The 27769-nt window shown below is 40.2% G+C and overlaps 2 protein-coding genes across 9 annotated transcripts in view; one reads left to right on the top strand and one right to left on the bottom strand.

Annotated features, from left to right (window-relative positions):
• The window catches only part of LOC139566000 (ras association domain-containing protein 8-like), a 33066-nt gene extending 26390 nt beyond the window's left edge, over window positions 1-6676 (top strand). For 7 of the 8 annotated variants that reach the window (XM_071386799.1, XM_071386797.1, XM_071386800.1 and 4 more), the window contains one exon: window positions 231-4116. In XM_071386799.1, coding sequence (XP_071242900.1) covers window positions 231-346 — 116 coding nt within the window. In that variant the 3' untranslated portion in view covers window positions 347-4116. Of the gene's footprint in view, window positions 1-230 lie in introns of all 8 variants that reach the window. The other variant, XM_071386801.1, reaches the window with a different exon arrangement.
• LOC139565719 (uncharacterized) lies at window positions 4924-27769 on the bottom strand. Its single transcript, XM_071386221.1, has 16 exons — window positions 27476-27769; window positions 26956-27248; window positions 26203-26417; window positions 25270-25380; window positions 24972-25092; window positions 24671-24869; window positions 24197-24249; window positions 23459-23697; window positions 23176-23323; window positions 9020-9216; window positions 8069-8173; window positions 7867-7962; window positions 7499-7609; window positions 7201-7321; window positions 6800-7093; window positions 4924-6180 (listed from the first exon to the last, which is right to left on the bottom strand). Exons 2-16 carry the CDS (start codon window positions 27182-27184, stop codon window positions 5075-5077), a joined length of 3345 nt encoding a protein of 1114 aa, XP_071242322.1. The 5' UTR covers window positions 27185-27248; window positions 27476-27769; the 3' UTR covers window positions 4924-5074.

Below are 27769 nucleotides of genomic sequence, written 5' to 3'. Positions count from 1 at the left end.
CTCAGACATTTCAAACATGATTGTATTATCCAACACTACCCCCTAGTGGAAGTTAGTACACCATGTCAGGTTTTTGTAAAGCTCTGTATTTGGCTAGTAATGTTACGTTTTGTCACGCCAGTCAAATCTACACACTAACTGCTCAACCTGAAAGTAAAGTATAATTTAAAATAAAAAATACTACTTTAATGTAGACTTTTTGATGACTTCCTCCTCCCCCCTCTCTCCAGACCTCCAGTCAGGCTCGTTGAAACGGCTGGGCTCCTCCCGCCTCCTCCCCAGTGACCTCCGGGCTCTGCAGAGTCCAGTGTCTTCAGGCCTCAACCCTGAGGGCATCTATGTCTGACCCCTGACCGTTACCTTCTGCTGGCTACCATCAGTGACCCTCTGCTGGAGTTGAGTCAGCTTCTCCCCTGGAGGATCCATCTCTTATCATCTCCATTGGAGCTCCACCAGAGGAGGCTGGTGGGAGGAGCTATAGGAGGATGGGCTCAATGTAATGGCTGGAATGGAATGGTACCAAACACATGGAAACAACCATTACAATGAGCACTTGCGCCATCAGCTCATCCCACTAGCCTCCTGATCTCCACCCTGTCCTCCCACAATGCCATCCTTCCTTCTCTCTGCTGAGTTTTCTCTATCTTCCATGAGAACACACAGAGACCCTCAACAGTTTTGTCAAGACTATAGGATTTAGAATGTTTGCCTCATTTTGGCTGTTCTGCCACTGGTAGATAGCTGGAGAGCTCGACCATGTCCTTGCATGACTGTTTGAAAAGCATAGCATCTTTTGAGGTACATAAGGCCCAATTTCAAACAGAACGTTTTAGCCTCACCTCTGTGCACTTCTCCATCTCCTCTCGAAGATTGAGTACCATGACTGAGTAGATGTGAGAAATATGGTATTAACACCACCTAGCACTCTGTTACCATCATATAGCAAGCTAATGTACTAGTAAAGTGCACAATCACAGTCATGTGATGACTTAACTAAAGAGTCAACTGCTGCACCTGGACAACCATGAGGAAATCCAGATGTTTGTAGGGGTTGAGACTGAAGAAAGTCCCTTTGAGATCAGGCGATATAGAGGAAATGAAAATATCTTCAGACAACCATGATTTACAAAGACCGAGGTCTCAAACGTCTAATGGCCATTTGTTACAGAAACAGAATGGGTCAGAAAACCATATTTTACACAGATAGGCCACCTTGTGTGAGACCTGTGGTGTGTAGCAGAGCCATATCTGACTGCCTTATTAGATGTATTTTTCTGTTTTAAAGACTTTAAGAACAGTAAAGGCTGTTATAACAGATACTTATAGACATGGCAGCTATGCTCCAGAGATCCGATGCACCATTTATTGTCAACACAGCAGTCTAGTGACTAATTGTTGATCAGTTTTGTGAGTTTTTTTTTTTTGTGTGACCGATGTCAATAGCTGTAGAATCTGGTCTGCCACTGGGTGGCAGAATACATCTCACAAAACATTTAGCTAGGATCTTAATGTTGGTCATTTCATATTGATTATACATGCAAAAATGTTACATTATGCAATTTATGTGGTTACTCACTTTCATTGTTGGAATCTTTTAGTATGCTGTAAGTTTACCGTTGCACTTTTACTTTGGAAGGGCCTGTACAATTTGTACTTACCACTTAGTTTTTATAGATGTCTTGTTTGTGTTGAGTGGTTTTCTTTTCTCATTTGTAACCTCTTGAAGAATTGTAGGTTTGTTTGTCTTACATGGCTAATCATTTTTATGAAGTTAAAAGATGTCTCACATGAACCAAAGTAAGTTAGACAATGTGATTGGTAGCGGTCAACCTGAATGTACTTAATTTGTTAAAACAGAACGTGCTCTGTAAATACCTTTACAGGGGCCACTGTATCTGCCTCCACTTTAAAAGTGATGCATTTGTAATGGTGAGCATTGTTATTGGACTGTATCTGTCAATAGATCGAACTCCACTCTGTGGCTCTTCAGCCTCGTGGAGAGAGGACTGTGTGAGATAAGAGGTTGTTGTGGACTAGTTGATACCAGGGAACCCCACCAACAGCAAAGCCGGTGGACGCACTTCAAGGTCAACAGACTGACCTAAAGCTCGTTCCATTCAGTATTATTGATGTCCTAGTTTGGATCATGAAGAAGGGTTGAGCTGTGTCGTCGAAATGTAACCGAACTGTAACCCACTAACACAAGAACAATGGCTCTTAACAACGTACACAGCGGAGACTAGCATGCCTTACTGAATTGTAAATAATCACTACATAGTATTGGAATATTTTTACAATATTTAAAATAATGCATAATGCTGACAAAGACAATAGTTGTACGTAATATGAATTAACTTTTGTTTTATCCCGCTACTCTGTGGACAGCTTGGTGCATGCACTGATGGCTTGGTTTCATTGACGTTTTTGTATTGTTGAAATGACCAGAGGCTTACGATGATAGTGGAGTTATATGTATGGAAGTATAATGTTTATCACAGTGTATGTTACTGACTGCATGGCTCTGTCTTCTACGGTGGCATGTCTTGGTCCCAGACCAGTGCATTCACTCAAATGTCATAATAGGTCAGAGGACACTGAAATGTAAACCGTAAACAAATAGGGTTTTTAAACCCTAAAAAGTGCCCCATCTTTTGGTGGTTATTAAACACAACATACCACTAAATGCCCAAAGATGCAGGGTCGTTCCACCTCAAAAAGCACAAGAGGATTTCAACACCAATCTCAGATTTTTCTGAAATCGTTTCAGTAGTGAGTAACCGATACGATTAGCATTCCTGAAACATTATTTTGTTGAAATAGAATTTAATCTGAGAAATTAAGATTTTTAATAAGATTCAGATAATATTCAATAAACAAAGTATCCAACGTCTGGACCAAACTTCTACCTACCAATTAATATTTTTGGTACAAATTGGATGTTGGGTACTTTGTTTATTGAATTTTATCGGAATCCTAAACATTTAAATGACCAATTTGGGTGCAATCAATTAGCTTAATTTTTCAGAGATAAAATTAAATTTCAACAAAATGTTTCAGGAATGCCAATCTTACCTGTTTCTAACAAACTATTTCTGAACAATCTGCGATGGTGGGTATCATTGCTCGCTAGAATGACTGCACTGAAATCTCTTGGGGTAAAAATAAATCTAATCTACGCATCTATTAGGACAGTTCTTAAATGTTGCACCAACTGAGTATGGTGTTCTTAGAAGTCTTTTAAGGGCCCATCTTTGTAAACATGTCTGAAATCAACGGTTTTTCAGACACAGATTAAGAGCTGGATTCAATCTGTAGCGCTCTAGCGCGATTGAAATGTTTATATAATTTCTGATTGAGCCGACATATGCCACGTTTACCATGAATGCGGTCTCCACGAATGCGGGAACATTGCCTTTACATTTCTATTGTGCAGCCAAAGACAGTAACGTAGATGCAAACTGCTTCTCCAAAAGAAATCCCTGATCATACTTGTAGGCGATGTCATGGCGACATTGGCTAGCTATGCTCTGCAGAAACACGTCATCGGGTCTAACGGTCGTCTCGCACCGTACTGCGCATGTGCAGGCCTCAAATCAAAGGCACAAAAATGTAAACGTGTTAGTTTGTCACTTTCACGAGGTTGGAGTAATAACATGTTCAACTACTTAAGATATTGTCTCGAAGCTAGGTTGTGCCTTTAAATTGAGAACTAATTTATATTTTTATTTTATTTCTCTCATTGACTTCTCAAACCCCAGCCTGGTTTGCTTGGTCTGTTTCACAAGCATTCCCGGAAGTCTCTGGGTTTAGAAACTCTGACGCAGCTCTTCAGCGATGCGGATTAAATCCAGCCTTAAACCTAGTTTTGGATTGAGAAGAACGTTCAATGGAGAATCTCCCGTGAACACAGTTTTTAGTCTAGGACTAGGCTGACGGGAAACCAGCCCAAAGTGTAAATGATTGGGAGGAAACTTTGCCAACATGTCGGACGGAGCTGTCATGTATGAGAATGTCATGTTCTACTTTTCCCCACAAACATCTGAGAGAAATGACTTTGCCACGTCTATGATATCATTGTAATATGAAATGCTTAATACATTTAGACCAGTGTTGAAAGTTTGTCGTTGTTTTCTGTTGTAGTGGATTCCAACTCAAATGAAGAGACAATATTTGAACTTTGACTGCAAGAAATTGTTTTGTTGTCCTGCAGCACTAATATTATGGCACAGCTGACTCATTCAATGAATGATATTACCTAATGTAAAGAAATAAGGAACTGAGAGGATTAGAAGCTACAATTTTGTCTGTCCAAACATGATTTTGTATCTTGGAATAATCCTAATACACCACTTGGATTGGCAGATTTGTTGAGTCATATTGTGTATCTCAATAACCCAACAAACAAGATGGATTTGAACCCTGGACCTCAAACTCTGCACCACTGGTTTTGCAGATCTGGGAGAGAAATGTATAGACTGGCTGGATTCAATCCGTATCACAGAAGATCTGTGCTCAAATTTAAAGGTTATTTCCGATTGAATCGACATATGCAGCGTTTACTGTGAACGCAGTCTCCGCAAACACAGGAACATTGCCTTTCAATTTTAATCAAGCTATAATGCGAATCTTCTGCAATAAAGATTGAATCAAGCCCGTTTATACCTTGCTCTAACATAAGTTCTGATCTTCAACATTCTGATTGTGCCCACATTTTTAGAAGTGTAGACAATTAAAAAGACATCATAAACCGAATGCGATCAGATCTCCCTGAACACCTCTGGAGGTAGTTGGGGATGCATTGTTTCTCCATATTTTACAAGTGTAAAGGAATCTGGAGGTTTAAACCGTTTAAATTGGGTCAATCATAATCCCACTTCTAAAATCATCGTTATTTGTAGTCTTGAATATCATGTGTAGACATGACAAATCTGAAGAAGTTTATTGAAAAACATGTTTTGGTATGATAATCTGATATACAAAAGAGGACCTGTAAAATCATGTGTATACTACTAGTATTTACATTGGAATTAACTCCTACATGGTTTCTTTCGATCTCAATTGTTATTTTTTTTTTTTACGAGACTTTGTCTGTCTTTCTGTTGGAGTGCTTTTGGAGAATCTTAACCGGTTTATGAACTCTTCTCATATGATTTACCATATTACCCCTTTGAGAAAATGTTTTCCCACACTCTGAGCACTGGTGAGGTTTCTCCCCAGTGTGAGTATATACGTGCTTTCTAAGAGCGTCTGAAGTAGTGAAAGATTTGGGACATTGGGTGCAGGTGTAAGGACGCTCGCCTGTGTGAGATCGCAGATGAACCATAAGATGGCAAGATGCTTTGAAACCCTTTCCACAATGTTTACAGGTGTGGGGGTTTTCTCCTGTGTGCGTTCGTGTATGCAGCCGCAGTTCTCCTAAGGTAAGGAATGCCTTACCACATATGCTACATAAATAATTCTTCTCCCCAGCATGCATTCGCATGTGTCTCACTAGTGCACACTGCTGGGTAAACCTCTTACCACAGATAGTACACATGTGACGGCGCTCCCCAGAGTGAATGCGTACGTGCACTTTGAGATCATATGCACTCCTGTACCTCCGGTCACAGCGTTCACATGCAAATGGTCTTTCTTCTGTGTGAAGTAACTGGTGTTTTTTCAGAGCCCCAGGAGTAGCATATCGTTTGGGACACTGGTCACAATGATATGGCATCGTGTGAACTCCCATATGCAGCGTCAGCAGTGATGGTTTTTTGAAAACCTTCCCACACTCACATGTATGAGTCCTGTTTTGGGGTGCAGGGGATCCCTCTTGTTTCTTGTCAACCTTTATGACCACCTTTGTTTTCTTGTCAACCTGTTTGATCACCCTCTTTTTGTCCCCCTTTCTGACCAACTTTTTTTTCTTGTCAACCTGTTTGATCACCCTCTTTTTGTCTCCCTTTCTGACCACCTTTTTTTTCTTGTCAACCTGTTTGATCACCCTCTTTTTGTCTCCCTTTCTGACCACCTTTTTTTTCTTGTCAACCTGCTTGCTGTCCTTTTCTACTTGGTCGGTCTTGATGTCCTTGCAGAGGTTGGCCATTTCACTGTGAGAGAATGGAGGTAGAGTGCAGGTAAGAACCTGGGATGGCTCGTCAGCAATCACCATTACGTTGAGAGAATGATCCAAGTTAAATTCTGTAAGGAGAAAATACATGATAAGATTACAACCACATATATATATATAAATTTACTTTACACAGGTAACTGACAAACTAAAGGAAACACCAATATAAAATGTTTTAAAAGGGTTTTGAGCCACCACGAGTTGAGCACCTTGGCATAGATTCTACAAGTGTCTGGAACTCTATTGGAACTCTATACCCTTCTTCCACAATAAATTCCATAATTTTGTGCTTTGTTGATGGTGGTGTAAAATGCTGTCTCAGGCACCTCTCCATAATCTTCCATAAGTGTTCAATTGGGTTGAGATCTGTTACCGACGGCCATGGCACATAGTTAACATCGTTTTCATGCTCAAACCATTTAGTTACCATTCGTGCATTGTGGATGGGGGCATAGCCATAGAAGGCAAAATAATGGCCTGCCCAGCATTTTTATACATGACCCTAAGCATGATGTGACTTTAATTGTTTAATTAAATCAAGAACCACACCTGTGTGGAAGCACCTGCTTTCAATATACTTCGTATCCCTCATTTACTGAAGTGTTTATATTATTTTGGCAGTTACATTGTAATTCATATACTTTATTAGTCAAACAATGGATGAGTGTTTGACCTTTTTATTTTCCTTACCATCACAGGGTACTGGAGTAACCAACACTGAGGTCTCTGCAGGTGGCAGACCCTCCTGTTGCTGTTGCTCTGATGTTGACAGTCCTAGATCCTCCAAACATCTATGAGTGCTTTCATCCAGGATTTCATTGTGGTCTTCATTTTCACATACCCCATTATCTATGCATTCATCTTCATCTGAGTATTGCCTCCCATTGTCAGAGTTGTCTGGCTCATAGTTAATAACAACTCTCATTTTTGGAGGGAGGGACAGTGTGGACAGGATGGTATCTGCAGTGTATTTAGAGACATGACCTGGGTAGGAGAGATCAGTTAAACTCACCTACATTGCCAAGTAAAAAATACAAGAGGTGTCCAATTGGACTATTTACTTCATAACCCTTATCTGGATGGAGACTTACACTTGTTCAGGTTTCCATGACGCTGATGGTGCTGCAGCACTGTCTTCAGTTGTTCAGGGTCAAAGACAGTCTGTCCACATCCCTCCAGGACAGAGGGGGCAGCACGGAGCCATGTTGTTGTCTAAGAGGAGCAGGGCAAGGGGAATACAGCATAATAAAGAGTTAAAATACATTGTACCAGCCACTTGAGGTTTTAGACACATTTTGAAATGACCAGAAACACCATTAAATTCATCTGTAGAGCCACATGACGCCATGTTCCGTCAATCTTTTAGAACTGAGATCTTTTCCTCCATACCTGCGTGAGGCCTGGTACAGGCAGCAGCTCCTCCAGTCTGGAGAGGAACTCCCACACCAGTGTCTGCAGCGCTGTGTCATACCGAGGGCCATAGTGGACTGGGAACACCTCCTGTAAAATAGACAATTTAGCATGAAATGTCTCCATTAAAGATGCACTCCAGCCATTTTGGAACTAAGCACAATAGTGCAAACTTCAAGCGTAGGCCATTCAAGGAGTTGGTCTGATGTTATGTCATCAGCCTCCTCCCTTAATTGTGGGAACAATGGAGGAGCAGTTGATCTAAGTAGATGTTGAACTGGTAGCCTACTTCAGAAATATATTCAAGCAAAAGGATCATAAAGAAGTCTAGAGAGAAAGTTCCTCACCTGGAAGAAATGCTCCCTCTCAGAAGGGTCTTCCAGCAGGGTTTGGACCAGCTCCACAAAGTTACAATCTGCAGCCTCCAAGTCATCACCATGACTCTGTCATTAGGTGCAAACAAAACATCAGACAAATGTACAGGAGTTTATCCCTCAGAAATAATGTTCTCCAGTGTCTCATTCATAATGTGTTGCCTATTTAACTAACCTCTTTGTGTAAAGACTTTTCTGTCAATGTGTGGATTATGTCCAGGTGGGCCTGGATGGTCAGCAGGTCAGCTGTGCCCGCACTGCAACACAACTCTAAAACCAGCTGGAACAGAGGTGGATATGTGAAAAGCAGGACTAGGGCCAGGGTAGTCTGATTAATCAGGCTCTAATACACAATTTATTGGCACATACAGCCTAAAATGAATGCCTGCAAAATTGTGTAAGTGTTCCTTACAAGCCAGAATGTTGAATAAAGTTAAATGTAAACTTACTCTACCGGTTGTCTGTGTGGTTTGTCCTTCAGATGCTTGAAATTTTAGATAAATATCCACAGGAAAGTATTGTCTAGGGCCTACTAAGGTAAAGTTAATTGTATATTGTATTTTTTCTCTCTCCAATCTTGCCATGACAATGAAAATGGTATATTCTGAATCGGGAGGATGAAGATTTTTTTGTTTGTGGAATTGTAGGGGAAAGAAATATTGAAAAATATTCACAAAAAAAGGTGTGGATTGTTCTCCATCCTCCCCTGATTCAGAATATACACTTTTCCATTGTCACGGAACGGTTGGTTCTATAGCTGTTGAAGAGAGAATGACAAATATCCAATATAAAACTAATTTTACCTAGGTGCTGAACCATATCTCTAAAAGGTTGGGTAAACAATACTTTCCTGTGGAAATGTTTGGCGCAACAGCTGAAGGACAATCCCCCAGACAGAGTAAGTTTAAATGTAATTTTATTCAACATTCTGGCTTGTAATGAACATTTACACGATTTTGCAGGCATTCGTTGCAGGTTGTATGTACCAATGAATTGTGCATTACAGCCTGATTAATCAGACCAGGGCCAGGGCAGACGTACAGTAATTGCAGCTAGTAGCTGCCCATAGTTTGTTCCATCATAAGACTCTTCCCATCCCAACCCTCAACATTTCCACCTCTCTCACCCTTGCTCTTAGTCCAAGAATGAGTTGTGTCCTCTGCCTGGAGCTCAGCAACTCTGGAACCATCTCTGTCACAAAAGTCACAAACTCCTCCAGCTTCCCATATTGCATCACATTACGTTGTTGAGCCACTTGCCACATGAAAGCAGACATCAGGCGTAGAGGTGGAACCAGGAGACGCAAGGAGAACAGAGGGAGATCTGTCACCGAAGAGAAGAGCAATTAACAGATAAACAAATAAATTCCAAAACTCAGCTAGTTAATATTACAAGCGATGTGTAGGCTATAGGACATATATGAATGGTCCATGTAAAAACAAAACAAAACTAATGAGTCATGACATAATTTTTCTACGTTTAGCTACTTGGCTACATTTAACACAAACTAACCTTGTTCTGATGCTGGATCAATAATGTTATCCATAGTTAGTTTGCAAAGAAAAATAGCCACTGGAACAAGCTACTGTTAGCTAGCTAAAGAGTTTGACGCTAACGTTAGATAGAGTGACCAAGCCTAGAATATACACTAAGCGCTTACAACATGGCTAAAAAGGTTGATATCTGCATGCAAGCTAGCTAATACTATACTAGTTAGCTAGCAAACTAAACCCGTTTTCTATAGATAGCCAACATTTGCACATCCAATTACTTTTACCAAAGATGTTCTACTCATCTATCGGTGCTTTTACTAACAACAAACAAATCATTGACATCGACGAAGTACTGTACTTCCGGGTGATGTTTAAAAACAATCCTTCAGAATAAAGGTCCTCATTTAAAAAAGAAAGATGCATACCACACATATTATTCTCTTTGTATTTAGTCATTGCAATATATAATTTAGTTTAATTGAGGGTTTATAATATTGCCCACTAAAATAGCAAAATTCTCCTAACCTGCTGCGTAAGTTCTCCCAACCTGCTACAAAACTGTTCCTGTATACCACCTAGTCAAAACCCTAACTGAGGCAGCTACACTTCCGTATTTTAAATGTATTATAATGAAATATTATTAATGGTATATATTTTTGTTTCAAACGTCAACAAAATTGCTGTTACTGTTCTCCTGCCATCTTACCAAGAAAATTAGAGAGCTCATCATTGTGGAAAAGGCTTGTCCAGCCTGCTTACCTTGTCAGACGGATGTCAAAGTCATCTGCAGTTTTCTGGGGAGCTGCCTCTTATCCATCAACATTAATTAATATGGATGATAATAGAGCTCGCCAGCTTGTAGTCCTAGAAGACGGAAATTAGTTACAGTTGAAGTCGGAAGTTTACATACACTTAGGTTGGAGTCATTAAAACTCGTTTTTCAACCACTCCACAAATTTCTTGTTAACAAACTATAGTTTTGGCAAGTCGGTTAGGACATCTACTTTATGCATGTAATTTTTCCAACAATTGTTTGCAGACAGATTATTTCACTTACAATTCACGGTATCACAATTCCAGTGGATCAGAAGTTTACATACACTAAGTTGACTGTGCCTTTAAACAGCTTGGAAAATTCCAGAAATGTATGTTATGGCTTTAGAAGCTTCTGATAGGCTAATTGATATCATTTTAGTCAATTGGAGGTGTACCTGTGGATGTATTTCAAGGCCTACCTTCAAACTCAGTGCCTCTTTGCTTGACATCATGGGAAAATCAAAAGAAATCAGCCAAGACCTCAGAAAATTATTGTAGACCACCACAAGTCTGGTTCATCCTTGAGAGCAATTTCCAAACACCTGAAGGTACCATGTTCATCTGTACAAACAATAGTACGCAAGTATAAACACCATGGGACCACGCAGCTGTCATACCGCTCAGGAAGGAGATGCGTTCTGTCTCCTAGAGATGAATGTACTTTGGTGTGAAAAGTGCAAATCAATCCCAGAACAACAGCAAAGGACCTTGTGAAGATGCTGGAGGAAACAGGTACAAAAGTATCTATATCCACCGTACAACAAGTCCTATATCGACATAACCTGAAAGGCCACTCAGCCAGGAAGACGCCACTGCTCAAAAACCGCCATAAAAAACCCAGACTACGGTTTGCAACTGTACTTGGGGACAAAGATCGTACTTTTTGGAGAAATGTCCTCTGGTCTGATGAAACAAAAATAGATCTGTTTAGCTATAATGACAATCATTATGTTAGGATGAAAAGGGGGAGGCTTGCAAGCCGAAGAACACCATCCCAACCGTGAATCACGGGGGTGGCAGCATCATGTTGTGGGGGTGCTTTGCTGCAGGAGGGACTGGTGCACTTCACAAAATAGATGGCATCATGAGGTAGGAAAATTATGTGGATATATTGAAGCAACATCTCAAGACATCAGTCAGGAAGTTAAAGCTTGGTCACAAATGGGTCTTCTAAATGAACAATGACCCCAAGCATACTTTCAAAGTTGTGGCAAAATGGCTTAAGGACAACAAAGTCAAGGTATTGGAGTGGCCATCACAAAGCCCTGACCTCAATCCTATTAACAATTTGTGGGCAGAACTAAAAAAGTGTGTGCGAGCAAGGAGGCCTACAAACCCGACTCGGTTACTTACACCAGCTCTGTCAGGAGGAATGGGCCAAAATTCACCCAACTTATTGTGGGAAGCTTGTAGAAGGCTACCCGAAACATTTGACCCAAGTTAAACAATTTAAAGGCAATGCTACCAAATACTAATTGAGTGTATGTAAACTTCTGACCCACTGGGAATGTGATGAAAGAAATAAAAGCTGAAATAAATCATTCTCTCTACTATTACTCTGACATTTCACATTCCTAAAATAACGTGGTGATCCTAAATGACCTAAAACAGGGAATTTTTACATGGATTAAATGTCAGGAATTGTGAAAAACCGAGTTTAAATGTATTTGGCTACGGTGTGTGTAAACTTACGACTTCAACTGTACCTCTCATACGTTCAGCCATTCCCATGGGGAAAATGGATAGAGTTTTGGGATAAATGTCAGAAATAAGGTCAGAGGTTAACACAGGCTTAGGAGATCTGGAACGTTTTGTTCTATGAGATAATATCAGTCATTTAACATGACCTTTATGAGTTATGAAGCCTTTATGTGCTTTGTGCTTTTTTTATTACATAAATACTTCAAAATTCACAAAAATTGACGTTAGCTGATGAAGATGATCTCATAGAACAAAACGTATAAGATCTCCTAAGCCTGTGTTTACCACAGAACTCATTTTTGGCGTTTATCCAAAAACCCTCCAAAAACTCCACTAATTTCCCCATAGGCTTTGTCCAATGAACCATGGCGGAGTTAGTGCCTACAAAAAGACACCATTACTATTGCTCTCTATGTTGGACGGAGCTGTCGTGAATGAGAATGACATGATCTACTTCCTTTTCCCCATAAACATCTGAGAGAAATTACTTTGCCACGTCTATGGCATCATTGTAATAAGCTGATGTTATAATATGAAATGCTTAATTAATACATTTAGTCCAGTGTTGAAAGTTTGTCCTTTCTTGTGTTTGTTTCTGTTGTAGCAGATTTCAACAAAAAATATGAAAAGACAATATTTGAACTTTTGGACTGCAAGAAGTCATTTTGTTGACCTGCAGCAATAATATTAAGGCATAGCTGACTCATTCAATGAATGATATTATCTAATGTAAAGAAATTAGGAACTGACAGGATCAGATTAAGCTACAATCTCGTCTGTCCACACATGATTTTGTATCTTGAACAATCCTACTGTACTATGCCACTTGAGGATTGGCAGATTTGTTGAGTCATCGTGTATCTCAATAACCCAATACAAGATAAGAAGACAAGGATTTGAACCATGGACATCACATTGTAATTATGTGCTGAATACAATTGGTGTAGACTTTACCATGAAATGCTTGCTTCCCAACAACGCAGAGTTTAAAAATAAAAGAGGAAAACAAATACACAAGAGTCGAGTACCAGTACCAGATAGGTGTGTAGAAGTACGAGGTATTTGAGGTAGATATGTACATGAAGGCAGGGAAAAGGGACTAGGCATCAGGATAGATAATAATAAGGTATTTGAGGTAGATATGTACATGAAGGCAGGGTAAAGTGACTAGGCATCAGGATAGATAATAACACGAGTAAAATATATAACAGAGCAGCAGCAAATGATGAATGTAAAAGTGTGTGTGAATGTGTATGTGCGTTTGTGTTGTGTCGGTCTGTGTGTGTGTGTGCGCATATGTAGTGTATGTGAATGTGTGTGGGAGTGTCAATGTAGTGGTGTGAGTGAGTGTGTATATGGTTTGTATATACAGTGCCTTCGGAAAGTATTCAGACTCTTTGACTTTTTCAACATTTTGTTAAGTTACAGCTTTATTCTAAAATTGATTGAATTGTTTTTTCCCCCTCATCAATCTACACACATCATCCCATAATGACAATGCAAAAAGAGGTTGGTAGAAATTTTTGCTAATTTATAAAAAATAAAAAAAGGAAATATCACATTTACATAAGTATTCAGACCCTTAAATCAGTACTTTGTTGAAGCAGATAGTTTGGGTACCCTTAATGGACTATTTAGCAGTCTGGCTAATTAGCAGTCTTATGGATTGGGGGTAGAAGCTGTTTCGGAGCCTGTTGGTCCGAAAGCCAATGATCCGGTACCATTTGTCGGACGGGAGCAGAGTGAACAGTCTATGGCTTGGGTGGCCTGGAGTCTTTGGCAATTTTCCAGCCTTCCTCTGGCCTCGCCTGATATAGAGGTCCTGGATGGCAGGGAGCTCGGCCCCAGTGATGTACTGGGTTGTCCGGACCACCCTCTATAGTGCTTTGCAGTCAAGGGTGGTGCATTTGCCGTACCAAGAGGTGATGCAGCCAGTCAAGACGCTTCGATGGTGCAGCTGTAGAACTTTTTGAGGATCCAAGGGCCTATGCCAAATCTTTCCCGCTTCCTGAAGGAGAAGAGGCGCTGCCATGCCCTCTTCACGACTGTGCATATGTGTGTGGACTGTGTTAGCTCCTTAGTGATGTGGACGACAAGGAACTTGAAGCTTATTTCTACAAGGCTCAAGACAAACTCTCTGCACCACTAGTCTTGTAGATAAAAAGATAGGCCTATGGCATACCCTTTCATACTCCCTCAGTTCGTGTCTTGGTATTAACTTAACAGTCCTTCACTGAAACGGTAGGCTATTTAAAGAATGCATGGTGGGTGAAGGAATTGACGGACAAATCTATGGATATAGCAGCCTATAGCCTAATTTCGCTAGTCAAACAGATAGCCCTACCTCTTATTCCTAAATAGGAAGAAATGTGTATCAACACAAAGCCTTCGTTGTTAGTAAAGACATTGAAATTAATTATGCCTACTCGAATTTGCCTACTTTCAGCACCATGAGCTGTCTGACTGATTGTACCGTGGCTGCAGCTTCAAGTTTCAGCACAATGTAAGTTACTCGAATCTGGCTTATTGTGAGGTCAATAACTGATAAATAGCCTACATCATGGGAAAGAAACATATTGCTTTTAATAAAATCAATTATTGTAGTAGCAAGCTATCAAAGTTGATGTCCGGACCTTCTCACATTCACGCTCTTCTTCTCAAACTGAAAAGAATATTGGTTATAGGCTAGTCCACGCAGAATATTTTTTGGGGTAGGCCTATTAAGAAATTATTTCGGAAGAAGCCTTTGACTCTCCTCCTGAACAGCCACTGTAGGCCTATACACAACACAACCATTGGGTTAGGCAGCAAATAAAAACATTTTTGATCAGCGAGAGCAGAACAGGCCAGGCTTCAGGTTTGGAATATCCATTGCAGTGTATAATGCAGCCTAGTTTTACTTACACCATCCCAGCAGCTATCTTAGAAATCAGTGGCGATTTCAGCATGTAAATGTTGGTGGGGGGGAAAAAAAAGTAATATGCATGCCAGCAAAACCACTACACAACACAACACTAAACAATACATTCATTGCACTATAATGGTGACAAACGGTGCCCACAAACTGTTAGGGCCTACATAAAGCTGTCCCAAAAGCACCCTAATGAATTCTTACCACTGCTACACCTGGCTATCAGCGGAGCCTTGTCTGGCAGTGAAACAGTTCATGCAGTCTCATTTACTGCCTTTAAAAAAGCATAGCTGATATGACTGACTTGCTTACAAATGTGGTTTCTACTGACAATTGAGATGTACAAATTATGGCATAAGGGAACGATTTTAATTTCAATTAAGACATTAATGAGCGAGCTAGGATGGACATAGTCAATGTAAATGTTTGTTCAGGACTTTTGAAATGTACAGAGACAGATTTCAGAACATGGTCCGTTCTTACAGTATTCTCCCTGTACACCAAGTCAGAACCGTAAGATAAATAAAGGGGGCATATAAGCAGACAATGAAAGCTCTTACAATATTCGATGATTAAATTTCTCTAAAACAGACTGTAGGCTACACGTGCACCATCAAGTCAGAACAGTAGGCTAAGTTATGAGGGAGGAAAGGGACCAAATTATTAGGGTGAGGCACAAGGGCTACTAACAGCTTACTACACAACATACACTTAGTATTACCTTCTTGGCAACAGTATACATATCTCCCTGGCATATTACATCATTTATGCAGCAGCATACAATACATTTTTGGACTCACCTTATTGTGCTATGCTCACTTGAACAGGAAGGTGGCGAGGCGGTCTTTCTTGTGGGCTCTAGAAAGAGGCCCGAAATCCCGACTTGGAATTTTCCGTATTTTCCCAGTCTGAGCTAGATTTATCCGAGTTCCCAATTGTCTTGAACTCACTGAAGTCCGAGATTTCCTAGTTCAGAGTTTCCAGTTGTTTTGAACGCGGCATAAGTCATGCTGGATTGACAGCATGGCCAATGTATTCAAACATTTCTGGCCCATGGTGTTACCCCATTTTTCTTAATATCCAATTGGTAGTTACGATCTTGTCTCATCGTTGCAACTCCCCATCGGACTCGGCGACGGTCGAGAGCCAAGCTGCACTGCTTCTTGACACACTGCTCGCTTAACCCGGAAGCCAGCCGCACCAATGTGTCAGAGGAAGCTTTCTGACCATATAAGACATGTCTATGTCCTGGGAAATTATATTCTTACTTACAACGTCATGCTAATCACATTAGCACAAGTTAGCTCAACCGTCCCGTGGAGCAGAATTTGAATTTATAAAAATTTGTACATTTACTTTTGATACTTAAGTACATTTGAGCATTTCCATATACTTTTGATACTTAAGTATATTTTACACCAAATACTTTTACTCAAGTAGTATTTTACTGGGTGACTTTCACTTTTACTTGAGTCATTTTCTACTAAGGTATCTTCTACTCAAGTATGAAAATTGAGTACTTTTTCTACCACCGACACAAGGATTATTTGTTTTTTTACATTGTTTGCAAACTCATATGTGACACGTATTAATGCCAAAATAACATGCAAAACAGGCACACACAAAAAAACAGGTGGGGCTCACCTGCCCTGAATGGCGCGTCGCCACTGTTTGAAATATAACTTTGCTCTGTGCTTCTCTCAACATGCACTTCGTAGCCTATAGGCTAAGAATAATTTGATTGAGACCACACAAATAGTCTATAGGCGCACTTGATATTGCGCGCCCAGGGGAGAATCATAGATGACGGTCGCCATCGCGAACATCAATGTATATAGCCTAATAAGCAACTAATTCTAAAACAGTGAGAAATATATGAATTTCGTCAATTACAAATTACATGACCATCCCCTGGACTAGATTAAAAAAAAAAAAAAAACAATATCCCCTTGACTGAAATTGAAAAAGCACGAAGCTCCGCCATTTTCGATCCATCCTTAAAAACTTGTTTGGGATAGGGGGCAGTATTTTGACGCCTGTTACTCATGCCCAGAAGCTAGGATATGCATATAATTTGTAGATTTGGATAGAAAACACTCTAAAGTTTCTAAAACTGTTAACATTATGTCTGTGAGTATAACAGAACTGATATGGCAGGCGAAACCCCGAGGACAAACCATCCCCCCAAAAATAAATTCAGCCTACCACTTTTATTATAAGCCGAAGTCCTCCCAGATGGCAGTTCCTAGAGCTTCCACTACATGTCAACAGTCTTTAGAAAGAGTTTCAGGCTGGCTTTTTGAAACATAGAACATAACGATTCTCAGTCTTAAATTTGATAATTTATTTACGTATTAGGGTACCTACGGTTTGATTATAAACGTTGTTTGACTTGTTTGGAAAAGTTTATTAGTAACGTTTGGGATTCATTTTGTATGCATTTTGATGGAGGGAAACTGGGTAGATTATTGACTGAAGCACGCCAGCTAAACTGAGTTTTTATGGATATAAAGAAGGACATTATCGAACAAACAGACCATTTGTGATGTAACTGGGACCTTTTGGAGTGCCAACAGAAGAAGATAATCAAAGTTAAGGCATTTATTATATCGCTATTTCTGACTTTCGTGTCGCACCTGCCTGGTTGAAATATGTTTTTCATGAGTTTGTACGCGGGGCACTGTCCTCAGATAATCGCATGGTGTGCTTTCACCGTAAAGCCTTTTTGAAATCTGACACAGCGGCTGGATTAACAAGAAGTTAAGCTTTATTTTGATGTATTACACTTGTGATTTTATGAAAGTTAAATATTTATAATACTGTAGTTTGAATTTCGCGCTCTGCAATTTCACCGGATGTTGTCGAGGTGTCCCGCCTGCGGCACGCCTTTCCCAAAGTTAAGCGCCATTTATACCTTGCGCTAACGTACTGTAAGTCCTGTCTTGATTTTGTCCACACTCTGACTGTGCCCACATTTGACATTCTCATTTTCAGAAATGTTGGTAAATGATCTTTTATTGTTTAAAGAACTTATGAGACATTTTTTTTCACTAGGCTACCTAATCATGGCATGGGGCTGTTGAATGACATACATTTGTTTGAAATCTATCACTTGGTTTTATTTCAGAGACAAATCTTTTTTTTTTTTTGCAAAACGGTATATCGCATTTCTCTCAGAGAAATAGGTAGTAGGCCTAGGTTACTGCTATGTAGTCGAATGTAACAAAGTCTAGCTACATTTTTAACTGTACGAATTATACATTTGTGACATCGATACAGTAATGAGATGTGTATGTAAAACATTTACATTTGGCATTTTAGTCATTTAAGCATATACTCTTGTCCCGAGCGATTTACAATTAGTACACAATATGCAGATTCTACATGTTAGTGAGCTAGCTAGTTTGTTTACAACTGGCAAAAAAGTTTCACGGGACTCGCGCTCCTGCGTCACAATACCTGGCACTCTGGTCCTGGATCTTGGACCCGCTACTCGCGCAGGTCGAGGATTCATTTCAGCCGGGGTTAATTTGCATTTCACATATGATTTAAAGCGTGGATAAGGTTACCAAACGCTCTAGGATCCGGACCCTTTTCTTCAATTTCTGCCTAAAATGACATGTCTAACTGCCTGTAGCTCAGGACCTGAAGCAAGGATATGCATATTATTGATAACATTTGAAAAGGAAACACTTTGAAGTTTGTGGAAATGTGAAATGAATACAAATACAAAAAATAAACATGCGTTTTTTGTTTTTTTTTCATCATCTTTGAAATGCAAGAGATTGGCCATACATTGATAGGATTCTAGGTGTAATTTAGATGTTGTCCACAAGATGACAGCAGTGTGTGTGCAAAGTTTCAAACTGATCCATTGAAGAATTACATCGCTACACAATATTTTGTATCAAGTCTGCCAGTTTTCTCAAATGTGCCGAATTGGTCAATTTATAGAGAACATACAAAAATGCTATGGTAATAAAACATTTAAGTTTACACACTCCCAGGAATGTCACAAATGGAGTATTAGCTTCCCTACAGAAAATACACTAACCTTCACACATATAGATGGCCGGGAAGGGTGGGTGTGGAGCCAGAGACAGCAGTGGGGTCAAACTGTAAAACCCAGTTCCTACATTTGAATATAAAATTGATTTTATTAAACAAAATTATGCTACATTATATCTCTGGGACCCTCAGGATGACAAATCAGAGCAAGATTACTGAATGTAAGTACATTATTTACCTTCAGAGGTGAATGTATCAAACCAGTTGCCGTGATAAGTGTTTTGTTGTTGTGCACTATCCTCAAACAATTGCATGTTTTTTTTGTTGTTGTTGTAATAGCTACTGTAAATTGGACACTGCATTTAGATTAACATGAATGTAAGCTTTCTGCCCATATAAGACATGTCTATGTTTTGGAAAGTTGGCTGTTGTTTACAACGTCATTCTCTCGTTACATCACTACTTTGGACGGCTCTGACTTAGAATATGTGGACAACTACAAATACCTAGGTGTCTGGTTAGACTGTAAACTCTCCTTCCAGACCCACATCAAACATCTCCAATCCAAAGTCAAATCTAGAATTGGCTTCCTATTCCGCAACAAAGCATCCTTTACTCATGCTGCCAAACATACCCTTGTAAAACTGACCATCCTACCAATCCTCGACTTCGGTGATTTACAAAATAGCCTCCAAAACCCTACTCCAAAACCCTACTCAATAAATTGGATGCAGTCTATCACAGTGCCATCCGTTTTGTCACCAAAGCCCCATATACTACCCACCACTGCGACCTGTACACTCTCGTTGGCTGGCCCTCGCTTCATACTCGTCGCCAAACCCACTGGTTCCAGGTCATCTACAAGACCCTGCTAGGTAAAGTCCCCCCTTATCTCAGCTCGCTGGTCACCATAGCAGCACCTACCTGTAGCACGCGCTCCAGCAGGTATATCTCTCTAGTCACCCCCAAAACCAATTCTTCCTTTGGACGCCTCTCCTTCCAGTTCTCTGCTGCCAATGACTGGAACGAACTACAAAAATCTCTGAAACTGGAAACACCTATCTCCCTCACTAGCTTTAAGCACCAGCTGTCAGAGCAGCTCATAGATTACTGCACCTGTACATAACCCATCTACAATTTAGCCCAAACAACTACCTCTTTACCTACTGTATTTATTAATTAATTTATTTTGCTCCTTTGCACCCCATTATTTCTGTCTCTACTTTGCACTTTCTTCCACTGCAAACCAACCATTCCAGTGTTTTTTAGTTTTTATTTTACTTGCTGTGTTGTACTCACTTCGCCTCCATGGCCTTTTTATATTTTTATTTATTTATACATATATTTGTTTGCCTTCACCTCCCTTATCTCACCTCACTTGCTCACATTGTATATAGACTTATTTTTTTTCACTGTATTATTGACTATATGTTTGTTTTACTCCATGTGTAACTATGTGTTGTTGTATGTGTCGAACTGCTTTGCTTTATCTTGGCCAGGTCGCAATTGTAAATGAGAACGTGTTCTCAATTTGCCTACCTGGTTAAATAAAGGTTAAATAAATAAATAAAATAAAAAAACATTATCGCATATTGAGCAACAACTGTCCTGGTTTAGGGACACAAACCCTGTAGAGGTTTTAAAGTGCCCTGATTAAGATGGCTAGGTGAGACAACCACGACATATCACAGTCAAATACCGTATTCAAACATTCCATTTCAACTAAACAATGATACACCTTAGCCAAATTAATTTAAACTCAGTTTTTCAAAATTCCTGACATTTAATCCTAGTAAAAATTCCCTGTTTTTTGTCAGTTAGGATCACCACTTTATTTTAAGAATGTGAAATGTCAGAATAATAGTAGAGAGAATTATTTATTTAAGCTGTTATTTCTTTCATCACATTCCTAGTGGGTCAGAAGTTTACATAAACTCAATTAGTATTTGGTAGCATTGCCTTTAAATTGTAAAACTTAGGTCAAACCTTTCGGGTAGCCTTCCACAAGCTTCCCACAATAAGTTGGGTGAATTTTGGCCCATTCCTCCTGACAGAGCTTGTGTAACTGAGTCAGGTTTGTAGGCCTCCTTGATGGCACACACTTTTTCAGTTCTGCCCACAAATTTTCTATAGGATTGAGATCAGGGCTTTGTGATGGCCACTCCAATACCTTGACTTTGTTGTCCTTAAGCCATTTTGCCTCAACTTTGGAAGTATGCTTGGGGTCATTGTCCATTTGGAAGACCCATTTGCAACCAAGATTTAACTTTCTGACAAATGTCTTGAGATGTTCCTTCAATATATCCACATAATTTTCCCTCCTCATTGATGCCATCTATTTTGTGAAGTGCACCAGTCCCTCCTGAAGCAAAGCACCCCCACAACATGATGCTGCCACCCCCGTGCTTCACGGTTGGGATGGTGTTCTTTGGCTTGCAAGCCTCCCCCTTATTCCTCCAAACATAACGATGGTCATTATGGCCAAACAGTTCTATTTTTGTTTCATCAGACCAGAAGACATTTCTCCAAAAAGTGCGATCTTTGTCACCATGTGCAGTTGCAAACCGTAGTCTGGCTTTTTTATGGCGGTTTTGGAGCAGTGGCTTCTTCCTTGCTGAGTGGCCTTTCAGCTTATGTCGATATTGGACTTGTTTTACTATGGATATAGATACTTCTGTACCCGTTTCCTCCAGCATCTTCACAAGGTCCTTTGCTGTTGTTCTGGGATTGATTTGCACTTTTCGCACCAAAGTACATTCATCTCTAGGAGACAGAACGCGTCTCCTTCCTGAGCGGTATGACGGCTGCGTGGTTCCATGGTGGTTATACTTGAGTACTATTGTTTGTACAGATGAACGTGGTACCTTCTGGCGTTTGGGAATTGCTTCCAAGGATGAACCAGACTTGTGGAGGTCTACAATTATTTTCTGAAGTCTTGGCTGTTTTCTTTTGATTTTCACCATGATGTCAAGCAAAGAGGCACTGAGTTTGAAGGTAGGCCTTGAAATACATCCACAGGTACACCTCCAATTGACTCAAATTATGTCAATTAGCCTATCAGAAGCTTCTAAAGCCATAACATACATTTCTGGAATTTTCTAAGCTGTTTAAAGGCACAGTCAACTTAGTGTATGTAAACTTCTGACCCACTGGAATTGTGATACAGTGAATTGTAAGTGAAATAATCTGTCTGCAAACAATTGTTGGAAAAATTACTTGTGTCATGCACAAAGTAGATGTCCTAACCGACTTGCCAAAACTATAGTTTGTTAACAAGAAATTTGTGGAGTAGTTGAAAAACGAGTTTTAATGACTCCAACCTAAGTGTATGTAAGCTTCCTACTTCAACTGTATAGTGTTTTGCATTAAAAAATATATAGTTTTAATATACATCTAAAATCTACGAATAATATGAGAACAGTTATATTTGACACAAGCATGAAGGTACCCACAAGCAATAATTTCAGGTGAAAAAATACCAATGTGAAAAATTGGTGGATATAGCATTTTGGAAATAAACTCATGTAGCCAATTCAATTGACGCATAGTGAACTGAGTGTGATCAAATCTTCCTGAAGACCTCTGGAGGTAGTCGGGACACTTTGTATATGCATATCTTACAAGTGTTAAGGAATCTGGTTGGTCAAACAGTTTAAATTATGTAAATGTCATCATCATCCCACTTCTAATCATTATTTGCAGTGCGAATATCATGTGTAGATGTGACAAACCTTGATTTGAAGTTTAATGGAAAACATGTTTTGATATGATAATCTGATATACAAAAGAGGACCTGTAAAACCATGTATTTAAAACAGGATTATACATGGAATTTCTTGTCTCAATAATTCCAATCAATATTTCGATTGGAATGACCTATTACATAGTCTTGTAAAAATGGTTTGAGTTTGAAATAAACGTTCTGTGTTTCTTTCTGTTGGAGTGCTTTTGGAGAATCTTAACCAGTTTAAACTCTTCTCATATGATTTACCATATTACACCTTTGAGTAAATGTTTTCCCACACTCTGAGCACTGGTGAGGTTTCTCCCCAGTGTGAGTATATACGTGCTTTCTAAGAGCGTCTGAAGTAGTGAAAGATTTGGATAGGGTGCAGATGTAAGGACACTCACCTGTGTGAGATCGCAGATGAACCGTAAGATGGCAAGATGCTTTGAAACCCTTTCCACAATGTTTACAGGTGTGGGGGTTTTCTCCTGTGTGCGTTCGTGTATGCAGCCGCACTTCTCCGGAGCTAAGAAATGCCTTACCACATTTGCTACATAAATAATTATTCTCCCCAGCATGCATTCGCATGTGTCTCACTAGTGCACACTGCTGGGTAAACCTCTTACCACAGATAGTACACATGTGACGGCGCTCCCCAGAGTGAATGCGTACGTGCACTTTGAGATCATAGCGTTCACATGCAAATAGTCTTTCTTCTGTGTGAAGTAACTGGTGTTTTTTCAGAGCCCCAGGAGTAGCATATCGTTTGGGACACTGGTCACAATGATATGGCATCGTGTGAACTCCCATATGTAGCGTCAGCAGTGATGGTTTTTTGAAAACCTTCCCACACTCACATGTATGAGTCCTGTTTTGGGGTGCAGGGGATCACTCTTGTTTCTTGTCAACCTTTTTGATCTCATTCTTTTTGTCCCCCTTTCTGACCACCTTTCTTTTCTTGTCAACCTGTTTGATCACCCTCTTTTTGTCTCCCTTTCTGACCACCTCTTCTTTCTTGTCAACCTGCTTGCTGTCCTTTTCTACTTGGTCGTCTTGATGTCCTTGCAGAGGTTGGCCAGTGCAGGTAAGAACCTGGGATGGCTCGTCAGCATTCACCATTACGTTGAGAGAACGATCCAAGTTCAATTCTGTAGGAGAAAATACAGGAGAACAGATTATATAACCACCATATATGCTGAACAAAAATATAAACACAACATGTAAAGTGTTGGTCCCATGTTTCATGAGCTGAAATAAAAGATCCCAGAAATGTTCCATATACACAAAATTCTTATTTCTCTCAAATTTCGTGCACAAATTTGTTTACATCCCTGTTAGTGAGCCTTTCTCCTTTGCCAAGATCATCCATCCACCTGAAAGGTGTGGCATATCAAGAAGCTGATTAAACAGCATAATCATTACACAGGTGCACCTTATGCCGGGGAAAATAAGAGGCCACTCTAAAATGTGCAGTTTTGTCACGCAACATAATGCCAAAGATGTCTCATGTTGAGGGAGCGTGCAATTGGCATGTTGACTGCAGGAATGTCCACCAGAGCTATTGCCAGAGAATTGAATGTTAATTACTCTACCATAAGCCGCCTCTCGAACATCGTTTTAGAGAATTTGGCAGTATGTCCAACTAACCACGCCAGCCCAGAACCTCCACATCCGGCTTCTTCACCTCCACACCTGGTCGTCTAAGACCAGCCACCCAGACAGCTGATGAAACTGAAGAGTATTTGTCTGTAATGAATCCTGTTTGTGGGGAAAAACTAATTCTGTTTGGCTGGGCCTGGCTCCCATGGGACCGCCTCCCAGGCATGGCTGCGCCCATGCCCAGTCATGTGAAGTCCATAGATTAGGGCCTAATTTATTTAAATTGACTGATTTCCTTATATGAACTGTAACTCAGTAAAATCGTTGAAATTATTGCATGTTGCGTTAATATTTTTGTTCAGTATATAATTTCGAAATTAGATGCTATATTAGTCAAACAATGGATGAGTGTTTGACCTTTTTATTTTCCTTACCATCACAGGGTACTGGAGTAACCAACACTGAAGTCTCTGCAGGTGACAGACCCTCCTGTTCCTGTTCCTCTGATGTTGACAGTCCTAGATCCTCCAAACAGTGCTTTCATCCAGGATTTCATTGTGGTCTTCATTTTCACATACCCCATTATCTATGCATTCATCTTCATCTGAGTATTGCCTCCCATTGTCAGAGTTGTCTGGCTCGTAGTTAATAACAACTCTCATTTTTGGAGGGAGGGACAGTGTGGACAGGATGGTATCTGCAGTGTATTTAGAGACATGACCTGGGTAGGAGAGATCAGTTAAACTCACCTACATTGCCAAGTAAAAAATACAAGAGGTGTTGGACTATTTACTTCATAACCATTATCTGGATGGAGACTTACACTTGTTCAGGTTTCCATGACGCTGATGGTGCTGCAGCACTGTCTTCAGTTGTTCAGGGTCAAAGACAGTCTGTCCACATCCCTCCAGGACAGAGGGGGCAGCACGGAGCCATGCTGTTGTCTAAGAGGAGCAGGGCAAGGGGAATAGAGCATAATAAAAAGTGCAAATACATTGTACCAGCCACTTGAGGTTTTAGACAAGTTTTTAAATGACCAGAAACACCATTAAATTCATCTGTAGAGCCACATGACGCCATGTTCCGTCAATCTTTTAGAACTGAGATCTTTTCCTCAGTACCTGCGTGAGGTCTGGTACAGGCAGCAGCTCCTCCAGTCTGGAGAGGAACTCCCACACCAGTGTCTGCAGTGCTGTGTCATACCGAGGGCCATAGTGGACTGGGAACACCACCTGTGAAATAGACAATTTAGCACGAAATGGGTCTAGTGCCAAATGTCTCCATTAAAAATGCACTCCAGCTTTTTTGGAACTTCTCCTGTTGAGAAACAATATCCCAAGTATAAGTACAGTAATTTACACACATTTAAGGGTAAAAAAAAACAACCTTTTGAGCAAAATAGTGTTTTTTAGACAACTACAAATTTCATGGAGGCCATTCAAGCAGTTGAGTTGGTCTGATGTGATGTCATTAACCTCCTCCCTTGATTGTGGGAACAATGGAGGAGCAAAAACATCTAATAAAAAGGCCCTGACCCCCCCCCCCCCCACACACTTGTACTATGTCCTACCTGGACCACCTGTTGAGATGTGCCTTTTGTTAAGTAAATTAGGTGATAAATTATGTGAAAAGGAGACTGGAGTGCCACTTTAACAAGATCTTTAGGGTATTCTGAATGCAGACGAAGGATACTTATAATCTTTAAATCTACGTAGATGATGTTCAACTAGTAACCTATTTAAGAAATATATTCATAATATTCATAAAATAGGATCATAAAGAAGTCTCGAGAGAAAGTTCCTCATGGAAGAAATGCTCCCTCTCAGATGGGTCTTCCAGCAGGGTTTGGACTAAATGAGAACTTGTTCTCAACTAGCCTACCTGGTTAAATAAAGGTGAAAAAAGCTACACAAAGTTAGAATCTGCAGCGTCCAAGTCATCACCATGACTATCATTAGGTGCAAACAAAACATCAGACAAATGTACAGGAGTTTATCCCTCAGAAATAATGTTCTCCAGTGTCTCATTCATAATGTGTTGCCTATTTAACTAACCTCTTTGTTTAAAGACTTTTCTGTCAATGTGTGGATTATGTCCAGGTGGGCCTGGATGGTCAGCAGGTCAGCTGTGCCCGCACTGCAACACAACTCTAAAACCAGCTGGAACAGAGGTGGATATGTGAAAAGCAGGACTAGGGACAGACGTACAGTAATTGCAGCTAGTAGTTGCCCATTGTTCGTTCCATCATAAGACTCTTCCCATCCCAACCCTCAACATTTCCACCTCTCTCACCCTTGCTCTCAGTCCTAGAATTGTGAGTGCTGCGTTAATCGAATCCGGTATCAGGATAAATAAAAAGCAAGGTCTGCTAACTTTCTTTAATTATGTTTAATTAACGCAAACAATAAATGGCAAATGCAATTTTCGTATATACGGGTTCGCTGTATCACCGCGCAGAGTAGAACAGAGAACTCTGGAATGTGCGCATACGACAGTTATTATACTATGACAGCCATCCGTTGGCCTATCACAGTAGAGGCTGAGCGTGGTTTAAACTTTGCTCAGCCTATCGCTGGCACTCAGACTTGTCCCAGTCTCTTGGTGCTCTCATCTGTCCGCATCTGGTCGCTGGGTAGATTAGATCCATCTTGTGTCTCACCCCAGATTCTACACTCATACAGTTCCTTATTTGGTATTGTCCAGTGTCCTACCCTCCCTGGTTGGCCTGGAGATATGCACCCCTCCCCTCTCCAGATTGACCACAGCTTTTGCATCAAGGCACTCTATGTTGCTCAATCTTTACACACATACACACACACACATCTGCATTGTTTGTGTGTGTGTGTGTAACAAAACAATATTCATCTTCAAACAATATGGTAGTGGGCTATAGTGCATAAACATAAATCCTAACAGAATGAGTTGGGTCCTCTGCCTGGAGCTCAGCAGCTCTGGAACCATCTCTGTCACAAAAGTCACAAATTCCTCCAGCTTCCCATATTGCATCACATTACGCCGTTGTGTCACTTGCCACATGAAAGCCACATCAGGCGTAGAGTTGGAACCAGGTGCCGCAAGGAGAACAGAGGGAGACCTGTCACTGAATTGAAGAGAGCAATTAACAATTAAACAGATAAACAAATAATAAATGCGAAACAGACTAATCCCATATCTCAGCTAGTTAGTAATATTACAAGCTATGTGTAGGTAGACTATAGGACATCTTTGAATGATCCATGTAAAAACAAAATGAGTCATGCCATATAATTTTTCTACATTTAGCTACTGCTATGTGATAAGCAATGCATGACAAAACAGCAAACTAACCTTGTTCTGATGCTGGATCAATAATGTTATCCATAGCTAGTTTGCAAAGCAAAAAGCCACCCGAAACAAGCTTGCTACAGAGTTCGATGTTAACGTTAGATAGTGCGACCAAGCCTAGAATATACGTAATATTAAAGCGCTTGCAACGTAACTAAAAAGGTTGATATATGTATTCAAGCTAACAATACCCAAGTCAGCTAAATTAAATAAAACCGTTTTTTTACAGAGGTTGCTAGATCCAGCGTCTCATCAGCAACACTAAAAAAGTACTTCCACGTCATGGATTTCGAAAAA

This window comes from Salvelinus alpinus, chromosome 37, assembly GCF_045679555.1.
Source record: "Salvelinus alpinus chromosome 37, SLU_Salpinus.1, whole genome shotgun sequence".
NCBI classification, from domain to species: domain Eukaryota; kingdom Metazoa; phylum Chordata; class Actinopteri; order Salmoniformes; family Salmonidae; genus Salvelinus; species Salvelinus alpinus.
The sequence above is the reverse complement of the archived record's forward strand: the minus strand, read 5'-3'. Positions and strand labels throughout refer to the sequence as shown.